The sequence below is a fragment of the Phocoena phocoena genome, chromosome 14 (assembly GCF_963924675.1).
Source record: "Phocoena phocoena chromosome 14, mPhoPho1.1, whole genome shotgun sequence".
NCBI classification, from domain to species: domain Eukaryota; kingdom Metazoa; phylum Chordata; class Mammalia; order Artiodactyla; family Phocoenidae; genus Phocoena; species Phocoena phocoena.
In genome coordinates, this window is record NC_089232.1 from 68747085 (window position 1) to 68767644 (window position 20560).

General features: G+C 41.8%; 1 protein-coding gene across 2 annotated transcripts in view; it reads left to right on the plus strand.

The window, feature by feature from the left end:
• Positions 1–1960: 1960 nt before the first annotated feature.
• Positions 1961–20560, plus strand: part of IFT172 (intraflagellar transport 172) — a 41241-nt gene continuing 22641 nt past the window's right edge. Inside the window, exons 1-16 of one of the 2 annotated variants that reach the window (XM_065890903.1) lie at positions 1961–1999; positions 4594–4737; positions 5314–5426; positions 5857–5896; positions 6202–6267; positions 6479–6558; positions 6777–6864; positions 7685–7899; positions 8796–8919; positions 9332–9427; positions 10342–10503; positions 10858–10911; positions 11147–11250; positions 11425–11510; positions 14353–14465; positions 15448–15615. In XM_065890903.1, the coding sequence (XP_065746975.1) occupies positions 1961–1999; positions 4594–4737; positions 5314–5426; positions 5857–5896; positions 6202–6267; positions 6479–6558; positions 6777–6864; positions 7685–7899; positions 8796–8919; positions 9332–9427; positions 10342–10503; positions 10858–10911; positions 11147–11250; positions 11425–11510; positions 14353–14465; positions 15448–15615 (1692 nt within the window). The remainder of the gene's footprint in view (positions 2000–4593; positions 4738–5313; positions 5427–5856; positions 5897–6201; positions 6268–6478; positions 6559–6776; positions 6865–7684; positions 7900–8795; positions 8920–9331; positions 9428–10341; positions 10504–10857; positions 10912–11146; positions 11251–11424; positions 11511–14352; positions 14466–15447; positions 15616–20560) is intronic. The other variant, XM_065890904.1, reaches the window with a different exon arrangement.

Below are 20560 nucleotides of genomic sequence, written 5' to 3' on the forward strand. Positions count from 1 at the left end.
GTCAAAGTCAGTAATAATTGTAAAGAATAAATGAGTTTATATTCTCTCTCGGCCATTATATCCAGAGGAGGATTCTGGGAATAAAACTGGGGTTGGAACTTTCTTGTCAAAATAATTATAATTTGGGGGACTTCCCTGGTGGCGCAGTGGTAAGAATCCACCTGCCAATGCAGGGGACACGGGTTCGAGCCCTGGTCCGGGAAGATCCCACATGCCGTGGAGCAACTAAGCCCGCGTGCCTAGAGCCCATATTCCGCAACAAGAGAAGCCGCTGCAGTGAGAAACCCGTGCACGAAAAGGAAGAGTAGCCCCCACTGGCCGCAACTAGAGAAAGCCTGCGCACAGAAACAAAGACCCAAAACGCAGCCAAAAAAAAAACATTACTATTAACAAAAAAAAGAATTATAATTTGGGCTCTGGGGCCTACTTGTTTCCTGTGAAAATAGGGACTGTCCTCTACTTTTTCCTAAGTTCCACAGGGAGGTTGGTGCCAGTGAAAGAAACACCTGTTGACATTTGCAAGCACTCTGTAGGAAAGACTTCAGAACCGAGAATCTGTCTGGACAGCATATGCTACACTGTCTGGAAGGTAACAGTTTTCTCCAAGTATGATCCTCCGGGAGGTGGCTTATGAATAACTGTCCTTTTTTGCATCTTGATCTCTCTGGTATGTTACAAGAAATTAGACCAATAATTCTGAAAGGGACCCCAATCGAAACAAAGATCAAGAAGTCAGTCAGTATCTTTTAAACCTAACCAAGCTCCACCCCCGGGTTTCGCAAGACTACACCTGTCAGGTGAGCCAAGCTCTGGTCTGCCCTAAACCATAAAGCATCCTGATCTAAGCAGCAGTCTTAAACTCACCATTTTCCATTTCAAAAGTAGGGTGTTTTACCTCTCTCTGACCACTGCTTCCGAAGCACATATCTCTCAGACTCTGGATACATCATCATTTCTGGGGATAGGGGTGTCACCGGGTATGTAGTAGCATGGGATGGAGATAGGGAGCTAGAAGTTAAGAAGGAACACAAAGGGTGTTTAAATGCACCATCTCTGAGTCGAATCCCAGTTCCGTCCTTAACGCACTATGTTAGCTAAGGCAAGTGACCCCTCTAATCCTGAGTCTCATGTTATGTAAAATGGGACTAATAGTGCTATCCCCTTCAAAAGGTGGCTTTGAGATTAAAGGAGACAATGCATGTACAACACTTTGCACGGTACCTGGCAGACACATACTGAATATTCCCTGTTACCCATCGTTATCAGCCTTGAGATCCTGTGCAAGTTACATAACCTATTTAGGATCAATTCCGTCAACTGTAAAAGGCTTAAATAGCAACTACCCTGCTTTCCTCCTGGGTTGTGTAGATTAAAAGAAGGCACTCTGGGCTTCCCTGGTGGCGCAGTGGGTGAGAGTCCGTCTGGCGATTCAGGGGACACGGGTTCGTGCCCCGGTCTGGGAAGATCCCACATGCCGCGGAGCGGCTGGGCCCGTGAGCCATGGCCGCTGAGCCTGCGCGTCCGGAGCCTGTGCTCCGCAACGGGAGAGGCCGCAACAGTGAGAAGCCCGCGTACCGCAAGAATAAAAATAAAAAAAAAGAAGGTACTCAGCCACGCTTACGTACATCGAACAGCTAGAGAGACTACGATTACGTAGGACCCCGGAGATTGCGGAAGGCTTGTGGGCGTGGCTGGAGTTTGGGTTTGCATGCCACGATGGGATTGGTCGAGGAGAGAATTCATCAAGCCCTCTGCGGCGGTGGGGTCCCTCCCTAGACCTCACTGCGGCTGCGCGGGTTCTGTTTTGCTTCGCTGCGAACCTACGCGGTGACCTTGCGACGCGTGTCGCGCTCAGGTCGCTTCTGCGTCAGCGGCTGCCGCTGCGGCTGCGTGGCGGGTTGTCCAGGTAACCACGGGAGTTGTCCGCTGTCTGTTGGCATCTGAGAGACAGGTGTTCGTCATGCAGTTGAAGCACCTGAGGACCCTGCTGAGCCCTCAGGTGAGGAGTCGCGTGCTTCTTCCCTCCCTCGTCCGCCTTAATGTTGCAAGAAAAGTGGGGGACTGAAGTTTAAAAACGTTGAGCGCCTACTGTGTGCAGAAGACCGAAGGCTATAGTTGTGATTCGGACTCTGCTACGTCCGTAGAGTGTTGAGTAGGTGAGATGGAGTGCTGAGCGCCGTAGCTTTCACTTCGTTCCATTAACGAATCGGTTGTGTACCGGGTCCCATGGTGGGGCTCCAGGGGATCCAGAACTTGCTCAGCTGTTGCCCCTGCCTTCAAGAGGCTCGTACTAGAGGCAGAGGCGCACGTGTAAACAACGAACATTAATCTACACCTCCCAAATGAGCGCTAGGTGTAAGCCCCACCTAAAGGAGTGCAAACGACCACACCGTTCGTTCTGATGGTGAAGATCTCAGATTCAGAAGAGGCTGGACACTGAGGGAGGAGCCCTAGAACATGGTGAAGAAAGGCTGGGTTTCGGAGTCAGGAGGCCAGAATTCAAGTCCTAGCGCCCCACTTCTTTAAATAAATGATGTGATGCCCCTGACTTTAGCCTTTATCACACAGGCTCTCTGAGCACTCACCCAAACTTCTACATTTGGAAAACGGGAGTAATAATAATCGCAGCCTTAGGGGGTTAGGGGGAAGAATTAAAGGAAGTAGTATACACAAGAGAACGTTGTAAACTGAAAAGCAGCGTGAAAACTGATAGACAAGAGAGAAGGACATTCAAAATGCAAAGGACAAAATAATAGAAAGCTAATAAGAATATCTGTCATAACTGAATGTTTAAGGTGTACCGGGCAGCATAAGTAAAGAAGCTAGTGTTGTGGATTATGGAGTCAGACACACATGGATTTAAATCTTGGTTCTGCCACTTAAACTGTGTTTGTAAACTTGAGCAAATTACTTAACCTTTCTGTGCCTCAGTTTCCCCATCTGTAAAAGATGCATAATAATAGCTTCTACCTCAGTTATGAGATTAAGTGAGATAATGTGTATCAAGCACTTAGCAAAGTGCCTAGTCCATGCTTGTTAAAGGTTAGCTATTATTCTGTTCTCTACCTCAGGTAGTCCTCGCTACAGTCCTGTGAGGTACATATTGTAGAGAAAGGAGAATTGATTGATTATGAGAATCAGGAAGGCTTCACAGAGAATGTGGCTTTAAGAGAATAGAAGGAAATTAGAACAAAAGAGAGGTGTGCTCATTGCTCAGTAAACTGTTCTCTGAATCTGTATTTCTAAAATTCCTTTACCCTAATGGAATAATTGGAAATGAAATCTTCCTTCAATCTTTCAAAATAAGATGATGTCATTATGCAGGTAAGGGCTGAATGCCCAGGATTGGGCAAAATGATTAAGGAAGATGATTGGCAATAATTGATAAGCCCTCTACCCTCCTAACCTAATTTAGTCAAGAGTTGGAAGGGGCTAAAGGTGGTGGTGTGGCTATTTTCTGACTCCGGTTTGAGGACTTTGATGAAAAATGCCTTTTTTACCTCTGACTTTGGAAGTGGGTAGGTTAGGAGTAAAAATTAACAATGTTTTAAGCCAGGGCTGTAGAGCCCAAGTAGTTAAACAATTGGAGCAGAAATTAAATTTTTTATTTCAAGGAGGGAAATCCTTAGTGCAGAACCACAGACCACCAGGGCTGGTGGTGGAAGGGACAGACATGGCAAGAATAATTCACTGGGAGTTGATCGCTTCTAACTTGGGCTTCTGTGAAGTGGATTGTTAAGGAAAAAAAAAAAAGACAAAAACCAAAGTGGCATTGTTTATCCTAAGTCACAACTCTGATTATTTTAATTCCCATTCCAGAACTTTCACTGTCTCTCCCTTTCCTACCAAATAAGCCCAAACTCAGCCTAGCTTCAGAGACCCTTGTTGAACTGGCCTCTGTCTGTTTTTCCTGACTTACCTCCTCTATTCTGCTATTTACAATATAGTTTCAGCTAAATTAAATTACTATTTATTGAGCAGAACTTGCCATTGCTCGTGCCATTCCTTCTACCTCAGGTAATTTCCCTACCTAACTGTATCCATTCTTCAAAGCTTAATGTTGATCATTTAAGTGGAAAATTATCTCAGACTTTTCCAAACTATTACAGTGCTTTATATGTGCCTCTCTTATGGGACTTTTCCCATTTTTTGTACCATCTTATTAGATCCTTGGGCAGGGACCATGTTTTGCTCTTTGCCTCTCTCTTAGCCCTTGGCCAAGTGCCTTTCTTATTAAGGTACTCAAAAAACATTAATTGAATGAATGGCTAAAGACCAAAACTTTGCATTTATTTCAGTAGCAGACCTGGGGAATGAGGGAATAAGGAGGCCACTGCAGGGACACATTGGTACAGTTGATATTCCATGTCACCTCTTAGTGCATTTGCATTATGGGTTTCTAGAAGCACTTTGTTCTCACCATCCAGGGCTCTATGGCCTTGGAGACCTGGATGGATTATAGGGATCTCTTTGTTTTAAGGACTGTGCTAGAAGGAAAATTGACCAGAGTCACACTAGAAGTAATGGAACTAGAAATGCTTTTGGCATTCTAGACCAGCACCTGGGTTTATTTTTGCCCCTTTGCCTCTGCAGGATGGAGCTGCAAAGGTCACCTGCATGGCATGGTCCCAGAACAATGCCAAATTTGCTGTCTGCGCAGTGGACCGAGTGGTGTTGCTGTATGATGAACATGGGGAGCGAAGAGATAAATTCTCCACCAAACCAGCCGACATGAAGGTGAAGGGAACGTTCATGTGTACCTTAATCTGTTGATGGGACTCTATAAATCTAGAAAACTTCCTATCCTGCTTCCTAGCCACAGGCATAGGAAATGGCCCGCCCTTCCTTTTCTCAGTATAAAGCCCTCAAGCCCACTACAGTCACACAGGCACCTTTTCTTCTTTTATTTTCTTTTTGTAGATTAGAGCACAGTATTCTTTTTTTATATATAAAAATTTATTTATTTATTATTTATTTATTTGTGGCTGCGTTGGGTCTTCGTTGTTCTGTGAGGGCTTTCTCTAGTTGTGGCGAGCAGGGGATACTCTTCTTTGCAGTGTGTGGGCTTCTCATTGTGGTGGCTTCTCTTGTTGTGGCTCACGGGCTCTAGGCACACAGGCTTCAGTAGTTGTGGCTCGCAGGCTTAGTTTCTCTGTGGCATGTGGGATCTTCCCGGACCAGGGCTCGAGCCCATGTCCCCTGCATTGGCAGGCAAATTCTTAACCACTGTGCCACCAGGGAAGTCCACCTTTTCTTCCCTTTTAAGGATACTCATTACTTCTTTTTCTTTCCTTTTTTCTTTTTGACTCTTAGTATGGCAGGAAGAGCTATATGGTGAAGGGCATGGCTTTTTCTCCTGATTCCACCAAGATTGCCATAGGACAGACTGACAACATCATCTATGTCTACAAGATTGGAGAAGATTGGTGAGGATAGAGATTGGGAGATGAGGTGTCCCAGAGAAGAAGGGAAAGGCAGGAAGAAATGCCTCACTGGGAAGCGGGGAATAGAGAGGTTGAGGAGCCAGCTGGGGCTTGGAAGGCAGAGGCCCTCTGGAGTCCGTTGTTGTAGCTTCCCTACCTTTGCGTGCATCACGTGTTCTATGATCCCATCCCTGGAAGAGTCAGTCTTAGATCAACAAGGAGGCTCTGTGAGATCCTGGGGAGCCTGGAGTGATGTTTTGTCTTTGTTATTCTTCCAAAGCTACTCAGGCTCCTTTGAGGGCTTCTGTGGAGTGGTAGGAAACACTAGCGGGCCAGGGAAGGTATCTACAATTCCTCCCCTCCCCCGGCATCATTTGTGCCCGTTTATTCATGGAAGTGGTTTGTAATATGCTTCCCTCCTTTTATTTGACAGGGGTGACAAGAAAGTCATCTGTAACAAGTTCATCCAGACGGTAAAGTTCAAACCAGTCCCTGGGAGATTAGGATGAACAAGCATGTATCAGTATATCCACTTATAAATACAACGAGAAGTTGCCTTTGTTAACATCTGGCTCTGACTTTTCCTACTGTGTGAATGGTACTGCCTGGCTGCTCATCCCCCTGTGCTTTCCTCCTTAGAGCCCAGTTGTGTCCCCTCCTCTCCTTCCCTACAGGTGGTTGGAGTGGTGGCATGTGGTGGGATGTTCAGGCTCAGGTTGTTATCAAAGTGCTAACATACATAGACAGGTTTATCCTTTTCATTCTTTCTTTCTTACAGAGTGCTGTTACTTGTCTGCAGTGGCCAGCAGAATACATCATTGTCTTTGGACTGGCTGAAGGGAAGGTAAAGGAGGGAAGAGAAATACATGAGATATTGTGCATGGGGATAACGGTTCTGGAAAGAGGTATATGGTTAATCTTCTCCCTTAGGGTCAAGTTGTGTACTGGGGAGACTACCCAGGGAACAGTTTTTGTTTTTTTCTTTTTCTTTCCTTAGGACCTGGGTGAAATTGAAAGTAGCCTAACCAGACTTTTGTCCATTCTCCCATTTTCAGGTTCGTTTGGCAAACACCAAAACTAATAAATCATCTACCATCTATGGGACAGATTCTTACGTGGTGTCCCTGACAACAAAGTGAGTAAGGAAGAGCGGTACCCCAAAAGCTTGGAAATGGTAGGAAAATCTATAGGGGACTCTGGACTGGGGGACCATAGTATGAAAGGTGGAGAGGGCTGGTAGCAGGAACCGCAGGAAGGGTAGTGTTTGACAGACAAAGGGGACTTTCTTGGTGAGACAGGATGCTCTAATGTCTTCCTGTATTTCTCTCCTTTCCTCCTTTTCCCGTTTTTTAGTTGCTCTGGGAAAGGAATTCTCTCTGGCCATGCAGATGGCACCATTGTTAGGTACTTCTTTGATGATGAAGGCTCTGGAGAGTCACAGGTATGAATAAAGGATGCTCTGGAATAGGGGAGAAGGAAATCCCAAGAACTCTCCGAGAGGAGGTTGGACATCTAAGGAATTTAGATCATGGTGCTGGGAGAGGAGGCTAGAGGAATGAGACCTCAGGCAGAGAGACACCTGGATGAGGCCACAGAGAGGATTTGTTTTTCGGAGGCCAGAGCTTAATATTTATGGGAAAGGATGAATCAGGTGGAAGGGACCTTGAGGCAAAGAGAAATAAAGACTCCGAGAGTAATGAAAAGTGAAAATTATTCTCATTTATGTAAAATATATATTTATGTATATAAATTCATAGAAAAAAAGGGTTGTTTACTCTTGAGAGGGAAAATATGGGGGATTAAAGGAAGGTTCATGTTTTAATCTATGTAATTCTCTACTGCTTGAATCATTTATGTTAAGAATTACTTGTGTAATCATTAAATGTATCCCTCCTGAAATAAAGGGGCCATATGCTCCCTGTGGGCCTCTATGGTATTGGTTAATGTGTAGGACAGATTCCTTTGGGGGGCCTTATTAGGTGAATATTAAAGATCTGCAGACACACGTATTTTGAGGTTCCCCCTTGAACACAAGGTCAGTAAGTGTGTATATATGTCATAAAAGATGTGTGCGTGAGTGTAAGACAGAAAGATAATTTGTGAAGTCTTCAGATTAAGATGTGTTGGGGTGGGAAAGTGTTGGGAGAAAGACTCCTGCAGAGCAGGATTTTCAGAGTGAGTGTGTCAGATGCTAGGGATGAGAAATCTCTGAGGTGGAGTCCTCAGAGTCAGAGTGATTGAAACCCCTACTTCTGTCTTAGGGGAAGTTGGTGAACCACCCATGCCCACCCTATGCCTTGGCTTGGGCAACCAACAGCATTGTGGCTGCAGGCTGTGATCGGAGGATTGTGGCCTATGGAAAGGAAGGCCACGTGCTACAAACTTTTGACTATAGCCGTGACCCTCAGGAACGGGAGTTCACCACAGCTGCAGCAAGTCCTGGGGGCCAGTCTGTTGTGCTGGGAAGTTATGACAGGTGGGTCTCCTTTCCAGTTGCAGCTTCTGCCTGCTTTCCCTGTGTACACTCTTCTTGAGTCCAGTTTTGCCTCTCAACCAGAGTGGGAGACTGGATCAGAATCAAGTGATTCTTAAGTTTTAATTCGTGCACTTTCCTCTTCCTGTTCCCACCGTCCGTTGGCGTGTCGGCAGTTCCAAGATGCACCGTGCTCTTGTTGTGTCTCTGCCTCTCCCCGGGATTCCACAGCAGAATTCATCTCCACTTTCTTTGTGCTCCTTTTGCCCCTTTTCAGACCACAGGCTTAGTGTTTATCACATTATATTATAGTTTGGTGTTTGTATCTAACTGGTTAAATTGAAGAGCCCTTGAGAAGAGGGCCTATTATTCTCTTTTTTTTTAAGTCTCCAGGGCCTAGCTTAGCATCTAGTATATAATACGTGCTCAAATGTTTGGTGAATGAATGAATGAATGATGGAACGGTGAATAAATAGCTAGAGTCTGGGTCCCATCTCTTCCTTGGAGCGCTTTTAACCCCAGCTTTGTCACTCCTGTCTTTCTGTCCCCTTCAGTCTCATGTGTGTCTGTCTCTTCCTTTCTTTCTTCTCTGACTCCTACCATTTCTCTTTTCTTTTTCCATATTTCTCTATCGCTAACAGCTCATTTTTCTCACCAGCCACCGTCTCTTTTTATTTTCTCCACTCCTATCTCTCTTACTCCATTTTACTTTTGACTTGATTTTCCCAATTTACTTCCTTTGAACACTTTTGTCCTCTCCTACTAGACCTCCCAACTTGTCTGTTCTCTTTTATTTCCTCTGTTCTCTGATGTAGCAAGACTAATTTCCTTCCGTTACAGGCCCATTTTCAGTTTTTCTCAGCCTCCAACTCTTCTAAAAGCCACATACTTAATTTCAGACTTCGGGTACTCAACTGGAGCCCTCGAAGAAGCATCTGGGAAGAGGCAAAGCCCAAGGAGATTGCCAACTTATACACCATCACTGCCTTGGCCTGGAAGCGGGATGGCTCACGACTCTGTGCGGTGTGTGACTAGTAACCCCTTTCTGCTTTGGTGACTTTTTTCAAATTAAGAAAAATCCCACCTATCCTAAAGCACCCTCTCCTGACACTAGAGAATGTCCTCTTCCCTTTTGACCACAACCTAAAACTCTGACGTTACAGGGGAAAGAGAAATGCATACCTTATTGGAGGCCAAATGGGACAAGAGTTTTATAGGCAGGGATGATTTCTCCCTTATATCCCATCACTATATGATGCTCTTGAGTCCTGCAATTGCCACCTCTTTCCTGCTGGTACTTCCAAAAACTACCAGCCCTTTTACTGCCAACTCTTCTGTAGATTCTAGAACCTAGGATTTGAGAGTGTCTCTAAATACCCTCTACATGCCTACGTATTGTGTGTGTTACCCTTTATGCTGTCACTTTCCCTTCCAGGGCACACTCTGTGGTGGAGTGGAACAGTTTGACTGCTGCCTCCGAAGGAGCATTTACAAGAATAAGTTTGAGTTGACGTATGTGGGACCTAGCCAGGTAAGCGGCTGATAGCCTGCCACACTGAGATTTTGCCATGGCTCACTCATCCTTGTAGTACTTCCCTGTGGTCTGGCCACAGCACAGAGTCAAATCAACCTCTGGCAGAGCTGTTCTGAGGAATAGAATGTGTCAGGGCAACTCTCTGGCAACTTTCCTGCTGTAGTTCTTATAGCTTATTGTAAGAAAAGGATTAACCACCAGGTTTAAGGGGTACAGAGATTGCCATTTACATCTTCCTGGTTTAAAACTTCACTGCCTATAGGATGGCAACTGGGGAAGTTGATAAATAGGATTATAATTCTGAATTCTTTTGTTCTAAGGCCTCTGAACTCACTGTGTGTGACGTTGCAAGCTCATTTCTTAGTTTCTGAGCCCACTTTTCTCTTTTCTCTACCTCCGCCCTCCTTTCCTTCATTTATTATTCATTGATTCCTTTAGTCTTCCATTTTCTCCAGAAATATTTATCCATTCTTTATGTGTCAGCACTGTTAAGCATTGAGAATTCAAAGATAGTTATCTGTAATACGTTGTCCCTTATTTGAGAAGATCGTTTTAGCAAAGGAGACAGACATATCAGAAAATAATACAGCACACTGTGGTAAAGTTATCATAAAAGTTTGTACAAAGAGCTACAGGAACATAGGGAGAGTGATTGGTTTAACCCAGTGGAACTTTCAGAATCGTATGTATTATAAACATCAAAAGAGATAATATATTAAAGTATTTCATAAATAGTAAAGCATTATGTAAATGTGAGGTGTCCCTTTTACCAAGAATATCCTAGGCCAGGCAAGGAAAAAAGATGATACCTTGTTTAGTCAGCCCTGTGAAGGTGGGCGAAGGGCACAGCATGTTCACCCCTCTTTCGGATTGGGGGAAGCCTGGGGAGCTCAGACTCATCTCCTACCAAGGTGATTGTGAAGAACCTCTCATCGGGGACCCGAGTGGTACTCAAGTCACACTATGGCTATGAGGTGGAAGAGGTGAAAATCCTGGGAAAAGAACGCTACCTGGTGGCCCACACGTCAGACACACTGTTGCTGGGGGACCTGAACACTAATCGCCTTAGTGAGGTAGGAACCAAAAATGGAGAGGTGGGGATGGGGCGTCCTGAGGTGCTACTCAGGCAAGCCGGGGTCCCTGGGGGAGATCACCATGGGAAGCTCTAACATTCTGCTGTTGGGGACCTGGCTTCAGGGAATGAGACCCGGGAGGCTTAGAATCCCGGAATATGAATCACCGTTGTTGGACTGTTTTTATACCATCTCCCAGAAGCATAGGGATTAGGGCAAAATCTGACGTAGCCTCTCTTTTGTGCAATGTCAAAGCCTTCCCCAACTCCATCTCTCTGCATCCCACCCTGTTCTTTCAGCATCGTCTTGGATAGCTATCCACATTGTCCCTTATGTCTTTTCCCCCCTTAACAGGTAGCTTGGCAGGGATCTGGTGGCAATGAGAAGTATTTCTTTGAAAATGAAAATGTGAGTAGAGCTTGATTCACCATCACTGTCCTGGTAAGCCTCCTTCTAGCTTCTGTGTAGCAGGATGGCAAGTGGCAAGGGGTTGAGAAAACAGCAGATAAAGTGGGAGGGTGAAATAGGCAGAGGAATAGAATAAACAGAAAGGTGGGTGTCACTTTGAACTCATGGCACACCTCCCTCGACTCTCTTTCTTCGTGTAATCTTTCCACTGTATAACAATTCCGTTCACCCCCAGGTATGCATGATCTTCAATGCTGGAGAGCTAACCCTGGTGGAATATGGGAGTAATGATACCCTGGGTTCTGTACGTACTGAATTCATGAACCCCCATCTCATCAGGTAACCCCACAAGGTTCTCTAAATTTTTGAAACCCAAAAGAATTCCTTTTGACTTCTATCTCCTACATCCTCAGGTTAATCTAAAATCTTCATCCCATATGGTATTTCAGAGCTCCTATTAAACATCCCAGCTACCTAAGCCCATTTTGCCTCACCTGACCCTTCATGTTTCAGTGTCCGTATTAATGAGAGGCGCCAGCGAGGAACGGAGGATAATAAGAGATTGGCTTATCTTGTTGATATTAAGACTATTGCTATAGGTGAGTAAGACTCTCTCATAATTGTAGTAACAAAATAGATGTTTATAAAGCACTTCCATGTCACAGGGTTGTGTGCAGTGGAGAATCCAGGAATCTGAGAGGCATCTGGTCAATGTGTGACCTCATTCTTACAGGGGATATGTGAAATGTTTAAATCCATATGTCTGTATCTAGAAGTCTAGATACAGATGCATTGGTATGTATAGGCCTGCCCATATAATTATTCACGTTCTCTAGGCATATATCTCAGGGCTGGAAAATTGTGAATTGTAGAAAAGAACCATTAGCAAATTTAAGAATTTTCCTGTTTAGACTTCATAGGATCACAGATTCTTAGAACTGGAAGGGGCCTTACTTTCTGTATAGTCTGTCATTAATAAGTAGTGATGACAAATTTTATGTGCATTTCACAAATGTTCACATTTATAAATTGTACTGTATATATTAATAGTTAATTTTTTATCATGGAATGTTTTAAGCATAGGAAAAAAGTATAAAGAATAGCATGGTATTCTCTAAAAAGTTTAGAGAATAACATATCCAGGTAGTGTAGGTATTAAGAACAGGGCTCTGGAGTCAAATCTCCCCACTTCTCTACTTACTACCTGTGTAATCTTAGGTAAATTACTTCACGTTTCTGTATCTCAATTTCATCTACAAAATGTACCTCATCTACAAAATGGGGATAAAAATAGAACCTACTTCATATGAAAAGCACTTAGACTAGTGCCTAGTATATAATAAGTGCTTAATAAACGTTAGCTGTTCATAATAATAATATTATTATTACTTGTGTACCCATACCCAGTTCTGTCAAATCCTCACATTTCATTATTTTTACCTTGGATCTTTTCTCTCTTCTCTATTGATGGACATTTGTTGGTTTTTCACTGATATAGTATTTCAGTTCTCTAAGGTTTATACCCAGCATGGAATTGCTGAATCATGAAAGAGGTACATCTTCAATTTCACTAAAATATTTCCAGATTGCTCTCTGAAGAGGTTGTACCAATTTACATTCCCACCAGCAGTCACAGTTCCACTTCCTCTCCAATGCTTGAAATTGCCTGGCTTCATTATTTGGCTCAATCTGATGTATATGAAAACATATTTCATTGTTTTAATTTTTTTGTTCATTTGTTTATTGGCCATTTGGATTTCTTCTGTGAATTGCCAGTTCATATCCATTGCCTATTTTTAAAATTAGGTTGTCTTTTCTTTATTTACGTGAAGGAGTTCTGTGTGTGTGTGTAGGCTTTGATGGTTATTTGCATTGCAGCTATTGTCTCAGCCTGTGGCTTGTCTTTTCTCTCCTTTTCAGCATTTCTTAGTATTTAGACATTTTTAAGTTTAATGTAGTCCATTTTATCACTTTTTTTTACTGAAGTATAGTTCAATTTACAGTGTTGTATATCACTTTTTAATAAATAGTTTGTGGGTTTTGAGGTCTTATTTAAGAAATCCCAAAAAAAAAAAAAAGAAAGAAATCCCTCCCTACTCCCTCCTGTATTTTGGCATTTAAAATTTTGATTTTTACCTGGAATTTATTTTTGTGCATAATGTGGGTAGGAATCCAATTTTTTTTTTTTCCATATGTTTAACCATTGCTCGAAAGTCCATTCTTCGCTCACTAGTATGTAATGTCATCTCTCATAAATCAGGTTTCCATATACATATGGGTCTGTTCTTAAGATATTTTTACATTTCATGAACTTTCTATTTCACATGAAGTTGCTGAGCTCAGAAATGTAAGTATCTATAATAGAAATAATAATACAGTCCAGTGGCTTAAGTTCTAAGTTCCAGTGGCCTAAGTTCTCTCAGCAGTAATGAGCTGTGAGATTTTGGACAAGTCACCTCTCTCTGTAGGTCTTATCTTCAATGTACATTGACAGAGTTCTTCTTTTAACCATTTTGGGTCATCGACCCCTTTGAGTATCTAATTAAAAGCATAGATCCTTTCCCAGAAAAATATCTACATGCATAATTTTGTGTGTAATTTCAGGGTGCTCATAGAAATAGGGTCCCCACAGCTCTAGCATTCTATGGTTGTACTTATAATCGGGGCATTAAAACATGGATTTATCATTTTGCTTTTTAATTAAAGGAAAATTCATTTTTAAGTTGGTCTTCCCAGTAGTGGACATCTGCTGGCATTTGGTCTTCAGCTTAAGCGTAGGTAACAAAAGCAGGCACATTGCTTGTTGATAATGTATATCAATAAGACCTGTGAATGGGCTTTGTTCAAGAGACTCCCTGAAAGCACCCTAGCCAACCCTGAGTGGTCTGTTCTAAACATGATTGTTTCTTATATTGCCTACGAAATTCAGACCAAACTAATATTCATCGTCTGCACTGACCAGCCTAACTTTAGTTAGAGGTTCCTCCTATTTTGTCTGTGTGCCTTCACCACTCTTTGTCCCTAAGTGTTCTTATATCACTGCCACTCAGATATGCAGGTAACTCCTTGGAGCACGTATGATCACCAGGGTCATTTCGTTCATCAGCTTTCTGTCACTGGTGTGTTTGCTCTGATTGTGGTTCATCATGAGAACAGAAGCCAGTTGCTCCATAGTTCTGACCTGCTCTGAGACAACTCCAAGAGTCCCAGAGAGGAATCACATTTCTTGATGAGTCTGGATCTTTTGAGTTAATAACTGCAGAGTTAAACAAAACCTCTATAATTTTAGAAGAAATACAGCATCTTAGCAAAGTTATGTTGTACTGCCCATTTACATTCCTGAGTGACATTCTCTAGACTAATGCAACATTCTTAAAGCCAGACTTTCACAGGCCACCTCATGCCTTGTATGTGATTAACCCTGTTTCCTTTACTCTCTAGTGGACCTGATTGGTGGCTACAACATTGGCACCATCAGCCATGAGAGCCGTGTGGATTGGCTGGAACTTAACGAGACTGGGCACAAGCTTCTCTTCAGGGACCGGAAACTTCGTGTGAGGAGGGTTGCTAAGGCCTTAGCCATAGACTGGTCCATAGAGGATGTGGTACTAGCTGCCAGCAGGGACTGTGGGAGGCAGGATAGGACATAATTTCTTGGGGCTATGCCATTAGCATAGCAAAAGGCACAGAAGAATCAACATTCTTTGTATCTGCTATCACCACCCATCCCATTTTACCCTTCAGGAGACTGTGTCATGATGGCACCGAAGTCAAGAGAGGAATTTGGGAGTTGATGTCTCTCTTACTATTCACAAATCTGTGCCCTCATGAAACATCCTTACGCCTGCATTCCTCTTCCTCACGCCTAGCTGACCTTAACCCACACCTACTGCTCCAGTGCTCTTCAGCTACACTTATCTGATGGCACTGAAGCTGGCTTGAGGACAGTCTCCCCCTAGCCCCTTATTGATTCTGATCTCAATATGGTACCACCAAAGAGTTCAACCTCAGGGGCAAAAGGGACTCTCTGGTGATTTTTTGTTTCATTTTCATTGTGATGCGAAAGCCATCACAAATTTCCAGACCATTTAATTTGACTGGTGCCCTTACTTTTGTAATCCAGGCTGGTAACTCTGGCCCAGAGTTATTCTAAGAATGAAAGTCTGGGACTTCCCTGGCGGTCCACTGGTTAAGACTCCGCACTTCCACTGCAGGGGGTGCAGGTTCGATCCCTGGTCAGGAACTAAGATCCCACATGCCTTTCAGCGCAGCCAAAAAAAGTCTGACCTTCACCTAACTTAAATTCCTAGGGTGTAGACCTTTGCTCTTTTGATCATCTCTTATTTGGCCAGAGTCAGAATATGTCAACTCAGCATAAACTTGAAGGGTTTATGGTTGAAGATGAGTAAGCTTTGAAATTCAGCATGTACGTGACTGGTGGGTTAGCTCACCACATTTCGCCATTAGGAAAATTGTCAAGATGAGAAGACACCCATATCTCCTTTTAATTGTGCTATCTACTTCTTCCTCCTTCAGTTGCACCTATATGATATTGAAAGCTGCTCTAAGACAATGATCCTCAACTTCTGCTCCTACGTGCAATGGGTCCCAGGAAGTGATGTGCTGGTAGCTCAGAACCGAAACAACCTGTGTGTGTGGTACAACATTGAGGCACCTGAGAGAGTCACCATGTCCTCTATCAGGGTATGTTGACATCAGGGCACCTCAGCCTTAGTGTTGAGCTGATTAATTAGAACCCTGAGTAGGCTCTGAAGTCTGCTTGGTTTCTCTGCCCACCACCCATAATCTCTTTAATGGAGTTGGCAGGTGACGCTTAGACTCCTTCCCACAGTGGACCAGGCCCCAGAGCCATACTTGTTCAGATTCCTGACATTATATTAGACCCTTGGAGTATGGGTCTCTATTATAGTGGGAATTCACCAAGTCATAACATGGAGTTCCCTTAGGCTGGAAGATCCCCAACAGGAGGAATAGTTCCATATCACCTCCTTGTGTGCTGATTCTCTGGTACAAAAGCCATTCATAGTTCCATTTTTTTAAGACTGCTGATCAGACCCTCTCTCCTATCCCATAACAACGTCACACACACAAGTAATATTCCAAAATCCGGGAGGAGCCTATGCAAACAGAGAAAAGAGGCCCCTATGGTAGGCTAGGATGACTGGTGTGGGTGTGGGTAGAGCACTTGATACTTCCTTTTTGTTCTTTCTATATCTCTTTTTTTCTCCTTTTTTGCCTCATTTTAGACTGATTAAGATTGAGTTTTTGTTGGGGGGTTGTCCTTTCCTAAATACTCTTTTTTTAACTTTTTTTGGTTTGAAGGTTATACATCCTATTTCTATAGCAGTTACCCTTAAAAGTTCACCATGTATTTAAATTAACAAAGTCTAAAGTTAATCAGCATCTAACTGCCCCCCCCTGCACTGCAAACAATACAAGGACCCTAAAAGATTAAATGGGATTACCTCCCCTTTGCCACTGTTGTCTAGTATTTTGGTTCCTTTCTGTTATCCCCAAAGTTAGACATTATTATTTTATACACACAGAATTTGTATAGATTTACCGTCATAGTGCCAGTTTCTCTGTTCAACTTTTCCTTTTTCATTGCTGATCTTCTCTCTGGAGTTACTTTTCTTCCTCTTCTTGAAGAATATCATTTTAGAAGTTTCTTTTATTTTTTATACAGCAGGTTCTTACTAGTCATCCATTTTATACATATTAGTGTATACATGTCAATCCCAATCTCGCAATTCATCACACACACACACCCCACTTTTCCCCCTTGGTGTCCATACGTTTGTTCTCTACATCTGTGTCTCTATTTCTTCCCTGAAAACCGGTTCATCTGTGCCAATTTTCTATGTTCCACATATATGCGTTAATATACAATATTTGTTTTTCTCTTTCTGACTTACTTCACTCTGTATGACAGTCTCTAGATCCATCCACGTCTCTACAAATGACCCAGTTTCGTTCCTTTTTATGGTTAATATTCCATTGTATATATATACCACATCTTCTTTAATCCATTCGTCTGTCGATGGGCGTTTAGGTTGCTTCCATGACCTGGCTATTGTAAATAGTGCTGCAATGAACACTGGGGTGCATGTGTCTTTTGCCATTATAGTTTTCTCTGGGTATATGCCCAGTAGTGGGATTGCTGGATCATATGGTAATTCTGTTTTTAGTTTTCTAAGGAACTTCCATACTGTTCTCCATAGTGGCTGTATCAATTTACATTCCCACCAACAGTGCAAGAGGGTTCCCTTTTCTCCACACCCTCTCCAGCATTTGTTTGTAGATTTTCTGATGATGCCCATTCTAACCAGTGTGAGGTAATACCTCATTGTAGTTTTGATTTGCATTTCTCTAATAATTAGTGATGTTGAGCAGCTTTTCATGAGCTTTTTGGCCATCTGTATGTCATCTTTGGAGAAATGTCTATTTAGGTCTCTGCCCATTTTTGGATTGGGTTGTTTGTTTTTTTAATACTGAGCTGCATGAGCTGTTTATATATTTTGGAGATTAATCCTTTGTCCGTTGATTCGTTTGCAAATATTTTCTCCCATTCTGAGGGTTGTCTTTTCGTCTTGTTTGTAGTTTCATTTGCTGTGCAAAAGCTTTTAAGTTTCATTAGGTCCCATTTGTTTATTTTTTGTTTTTATTTTCATTACTCTAGGAGATGTATCATAAAAGATCTTGCTGTGATTTATGTCAAAGAGTGTTCTTCCTATGTTTTCTTCTAAGAGTTTTATAGTGTCCAATCTTACATTTAGGTCTCTAATCCATTTTCAGTTTATTTTTGTATGGTGTTAGGGAGTGTTTTAATTTCATTCTTTTACATGTAGCTGTCCAGTTTTCCCAGCACCACTTATTGAAGAGACTGTCTTTTCTCCATTGTATATCCTTGCCTCCTTTGTCATAGATTAGTTGACCATAGGTGCATGGGTTTATCTCTGGGCTTTCTATCCTGTTCCATTGATCTATATTTCTGTTTTTGTGCCAATACCATATTGTCTTGATTACTGTAGCTTTGTAGTATAGTCTGAAGTTAGGGAGTCTGATTACTCCGGCTCTGTTTTTTTCCCTCAAGACTGCTTTGGCTATTCGGGGTCTTCTGTGTCTCCATACAAATTTTACGATTTTTTTGTTCTAGTTCTGTAAAAAATGCCACTGGTAATTTGATAGGGATTGCATTGAATCTGTAGATTGCTTTGGGTAGTATAGTCATTTTCACAATATTGATTCTTCCAATCAAAGGACATGATATATCTCTCCATCTGTTTGTTGTCATCTTTGATTTCTTTCATCAGTGTCTTATAGTTTTCTGAGTACAGGTTTTTTACCTCCTTAGGTAGGTTTATTCCTAGGTATTTTATTCTTTTTGTTGCAGTGGTGAATGGGATTGTTTCCTTAATTTCTCTTTCTGATCTTTCGTTGTTAGTGTACAGGAATGCAAGAAATTTATGTGCATTAATTTTGTATCCTGCAACTTTACCAAATTCATCGATTAGCTCTAGTAGTTTTCTGGTGGCATCTTTAGGATTCTCTATGTACTGTATCATGTCATCTGCAAACAGTGACAGTTTTACTTCTTCTTTTCCAATTTGCATTCCTTTTATTTCTTTTTCTTCTCTGATTGCCGTGGCTAGGACTTCCAAAACTATGTTGAATAATAGTGGCGAGAGTGGACATCCTTGTCGCGTTCCTGATCTTAGAAGAAATGCTTTCAGTTTTTCACCATTGAGAATGATGTTTGCTGTGGGTTTGTCATATATGGCCTTTATTATGTTGAGGTAGGTTCCCTCTATGCCCACTTTCTGGAGAGTTTTTATCATAAATTGGTGTTGAATTTTGTCAAAAGCTTTTTCTGAATCTACTGAGATGATCATATGGTTTTTATTCTTCAATTTGTTAATATGGTGTATCACATTGATTGATTTGCATATATTGAAGACTCCTTGCATCCCTGGGATAAATCCCACTTGATCATGGTGTATGATCATTTTAATGTGTTGTTGAATTCTGTTTGCAAGTATTTTGTTGAGGATTTTTGCATCTATATTCATCAATGATATTGGTCTGTAATTTTCTTTTTTTGTAGTATCTTTGTCTGGTTTTGGTATCAGGGTGATGGTGGCCTCATAGAATGAGTTTGGGAATGTTCCTTCCTCTGCAATTTTTTGTAAGAGTTTGAGAAGGCTGGGTGTTAGCTCTTCTCTAAATGTTTGATACAATTCACCTGTGAACCCATCTGGTCCTGGACTTTAGTTTGTTGGAAGATTTTTAATCACAGTTTCAATTTCATTACTTGTGATTGGTCTGTTCATATTTTCTATTTCTTCCTGGTTCAGTCTTGTAAGGTTATACCTTTCTAAGAATTTGTCCATTTCTTCCAGGTTGTCCATTTTATTGGCATAGAGTTGCTTGTAGTAGTCTCTTAAGATGCTTTGTTTTTCTGCAGTGTCTGTTGTAACTTCTCCTTTTTTCACTTCAATTTTATTGATTTGAGTCCTCTCCCTCTTTTTCTAGATGAGTCTGGCTAAAGGTTTATCAATTTTGTTTACCTTCTTAAAGAACCAGCTTTTAGTTTTATTGATCTTTGCTATTGTTTTCTTGGTTTCTATTTCATTTATTTCTGCTCTGATCTTTATGATTTCTTCCCTTCTACTAACTTTGGTTTTGTTTGTTCTTTCTCTAGTTCCTTTAGATGTAAGGTTAAATTGTTTATTTGAGATTTTTCTTGTTTCTTGAGGTAGGCTTGTATTGCTATAAACTTCTCCTCTTAGAACTCCTTTTGCTGCATCCCATAGGTTTTGGATCATTGTGTTCTCATTGTAATTTGTCTCTAGGTATTTTTTTATTTCCTCTGATTTCTTCAGTGATCTCTTGGTTATTTAGTAACGTATTGATTAGCCTCCATGTGTTTGTGCTTTTTACTTCTTTTTCCCTGTAATTGATTTCTAATCTCATAGCGTTATGGTCAGAAAAGATGCTTGATATGATTTCAGTTTTCTTAAATTTACTGAGGCTTGATTTGTGACCCAATATGTGATCTATCCTGGAGAATGTTCCTTGTGCACTTGAGAAGAAAGTGTAATCTGTTTTTGGATGGAATGTCCTATAAATATCAATTAAATCTATCTGGTCTATTGTGTCATTTAAAACTTCTGTTTCCTTATTAATTTTCTGTCTGGATGACCTGTCCATTGGTGTAAGTGAGCTATTAAAGTCCCCCACTGTTACTGTGTTACTGTTGATTTCCTCTTTTATAGCTGTTAGTTGCCTTATGTATTGAGGTGCTCCTATGTTGGGTGCATTTATATTTATAATTGTTATATCTTCTTCTTGGATTGATCCCTTGATCATTATGTAGTGTCCTTCCTTGTCTCTTGTAACATTCTTTATTTTAAAGTCTATTTTATCTGATATGAGTATTGCTACTCCAGCTTTCTTTTGATTTCCATTTGCATGGAATATCTTTCTCCATCCCCTCCCTTTCAGTCTGTATGTGTCCCTAGGTCTGAAGTGTGGGTCTCTTGTACACAGCATATATATGGGTCTTGTTTTTGTATCCATTCAGCCAGTCTGTTTCTTTTGGTTGGAGCATTTAATCCATTCACATTTA